The sequence below is a fragment of the Egretta garzetta genome, unplaced genomic scaffold, assembly GCF_000687185.1.
Source record: "Egretta garzetta isolate BGI_Z169 unplaced genomic scaffold, ASM68718v1 scaffold154, whole genome shotgun sequence".
Classification (NCBI taxonomy): Eukaryota; Metazoa; Chordata; class Aves; order Pelecaniformes; family Ardeidae; genus Egretta; species Egretta garzetta.
Window position 1 is genome coordinate 6134479 of NW_009259600.1, and position 3172 is coordinate 6137650.

General features: G+C 43.3%; 1 protein-coding gene across 1 annotated transcript in view; it reads left to right on the forward strand.

Annotated features, from left to right (window-relative positions):
- Window positions 1–3172, forward strand: part of FZD6 (frizzled class receptor 6) — a 29946-nt gene that overhangs the window by 120 nt on the left and 26654 nt on the right. Inside the window, 1 exon segment of the mRNA XM_009638378.1 lies at window positions 1–64. This exon segment is cut by the window's left edge and continues 17 nt beyond it. Coding sequence (XP_009636673.1) covers window positions 1–64 — 64 coding nt within the window.

Consider the following 3172-nt stretch of genomic DNA (forward strand, 5'->3'; position numbering starts at 1 on the left):
TATGACTTTTTTCCCAAACATCATGGGACACTATGATCAGGACACGGCTGCTCTCCGAATGGAGGTAAGTTCTCCCACCCCTACTGTAGTATGTAAATACAAACACTGTGAAACAACCCTTTTTGTTGCTGAGAAATGGTTTGTGATCTCTCTTGCACTGAGTGACAAGGCAGATAAATGTTTAGTGGCTAGACGTTTCTTTGAACCTTTTTGGAGTGCACTAGAGCAGCTCGGTTGTATAAGCACTGTGTAAGGGAGCTATAGATGCCCCTCACCGTGGATCCTGTGTTAGAGTGGCAGAGGAATGGGTGTAGCACAGCAGTGTGGCTATTCACAGCTCTTTGGCAGAGCTGATCACATGTAGCCCAGTCACCTCACTAATACACAGAGCAATTCTGGAAATGCTCTGGAGACATGGCTTACGGCCCACCTGAACTCAGGTAGCGCAAAAATAATGTTTAGAAGTTGCTCTTTGTTCCTCTCTCATCTTACGTCCACTGAAGAGAGGTACATAAACTTATTCTTAGCCCATTCTTTGCCATTGTGGCTTTTGCATTTTGTCTTCTGGATGGATGCTGAATCTTCTGACTGAAAGAACAACTTCCCTCTTTTTTTTTTTCTTTTCTTTTTTTCTTCCCTCCTGAAAACAAACACTTTCCTACCTGAACTGACCGTATCATATGTCTCCTTTGAGAATATGCCACCTTGTGGAAAGGTTTTGCCGATAGCAATAGCTATAGAGGGCGAGAGCCTCTCTAGGTGAGAGGCTTGTAAAACAAGTTTTAAACCTGTTTTAATAATGGCTTTTCAGTGGTAAAAGGAGGGCGAACATCTTAACACCAGTCTTGAAAAGCTTGCTGTGTTGTGCTGTGCAGAGAGTGAAAACAGAATTGAGTTGAAAATTAAGAAGTTTCTGGTTTAAAAAAATAGTTATAGGTGGTATTGGAGGTAGCTACTGTTACTAAAATCTTATTTGCATATTCTTTAAGGAGCTTGGAGGAGGAGCTTGGTTTAGTTGCCAAAACATGTTTTTAATGTTGCTTAGATTAGTCAGGATTCCCTGTTTGGCCTCTAGCTGCCAGCCTGGAAGGCCATGGGCTTTGGTTTCGCACAGTGTTTGCCAGCCCACTGTAGATGTATGGGAAATTCTGATATCAAATGTTAAGACACCTGTATGCAAGCAACCGAATTCAGCTGCAGATCTCCGATAAATTGTGGGCTTTTAAATCGGAAGGCAGGCTATAGGCTTCAGTTGTAAACTCTGTGCAGTGCGTTCTCCAGTCATCATTTGTCAGGAATGCTTTCTGCAGCGTCTGCCACTTTTATCTCCTTAGGTATGCTGCTGGTTCTTATTTGGTGTGTCTTAACTACAACTGTTGAGCCAGCTTTTGTCAGTATTTGTGCCTTCCAGTCATGCTGCTGTTATAGCAGAGAGACCACAGGGCCATTTTTATCAGTTTGCTACGAGTGACTTTTCTGAACTGTCGGTAACTTGTGCCTAGTGCATGCCTTCTGTGTGGAGGGAGTTCCTTTTGGAAAGGGTTCGTGGCTTACCTGTTCTCCTATAGCTACCTCATAAAAACTGCATGGTAGTGAGAAATTTTGTTTTTCTCTCTTTTTCCATCCTGTCTCCCTTTTAACCACCTCTGACTGCTGCAGTGGTTGATAAGTACTCAGCCAGCTGACTGGGTGGTTACGTGGAACAACTGTGTCTATTAGGATTTGATTTTCCCTACCCTGTTTCTTTTGCTTCCTCGTGTCCTGTCATTGCCACAGTCTGGCCTCTAATTTCATGTACCTTGCTACTCTCATGTTGTGCAGACATTTCTAAGCTACCTAATGTGCATGTGTGCTGATCTTCCTGCCTTTATTTGTGATTCAGCAGTGCTGACTGACTGCTTGGTCAAACTGAATTTTTCAGGCAGCAGCTTTAGTGGTGAAAGGGTAAGGAAGTTTCCCCCCGCTCTGTGTGTAGTTTGTGTTGAATCTGTTGCTAGGGGTTAGACCAGAGTTCATATTGTAAGCTTAGGGCCGTTAATTGCTGGGCCTTTTCTCTGATGGAGACCAGTGCGTACCGATGTCTTACATGTTTTGATGTGATTGTGCATGGTATTCAGTAATGGCACTGGTATTGTCCATGCTTGATTGCAAAGGATTACCTTCTCAGGACTGTCAAAGGGTTCTGCTTTTCAGGGGATTTGGTGTTGCAGCAGAGGAGGAGGAGCTATTGACTTCTGGAATATGGTTTCATTCCACTTTGCAGCCATAAAGAAGCAGCGGGTTGGGAGGTGGAGGAGACTTCTGTTGTTTTAAGAGCTTGAATTTTTCTGTAATTGGTAGTCCAAACTTTGTTCATACCAAAGAAAGAATTTTAATAGTATGTTGGTTAAAACCTCTTTTCTTTTGATCCTCAGTAAGAATGCTTAAAGGCTTTGTTTTTTAATTCCATTACTCTCTTCCCCCTCCCTTCCCCACAGCCTGTTGTCAAGACTGGGCATGGTCTTAGGATGTAAACACTTGTTTGAGGCTTGTAGTATTTCCCTCACTTTATCTTAACTGACTTTGAGCAAGCTGCTTAATCATGCAATCCCAGGGCACATGGTGGAGACTTCTTCAAGAAATCCAAGTCATTTTGTGCAGAAAGGACCTTGGTGCTCATCCCAAGGAACTTCTTCCCATTACTTATTTGGAGTGTTTACTCCCAGAAAGAACAAAGAATTGTCAAGGGACAAGTCTCAAGGTGAAGTTCACTCTCCAAAACAGTGATAACTCTCCCCTGTATCCCACTCTAAATGCTCTGAAGGTGTGGTCTGCTGCGGAGACTCTTTTGTAGCCAGAACTGTGCTTCCCATCTGCTAGAGCACAAAGGCTTCTGTATAGTTACTCAGCTTTCTGGAAAGGTGTTGAATTGGCATTTCTGGGATAGTAATCCTCCAGGAGAGGATCATGTATAGCCACTGTCAGAGGTGGTGGTTGTCCTCCAGCTGGATCACCAGCTGATCTGTGGTCTTAATTTCTGCCTCATGTATCAACTCTTCATAATGATGTGCTGTAAACCATAACACTGAACTGATTAGAGCAGGAAAAAAGACTAGCTCAATCTTACGGCCTCTGTTATGGGTGTTCTGGGTGGTGATGATAGTCCTTCTGGGATCTTATTTTCTTCCACAGA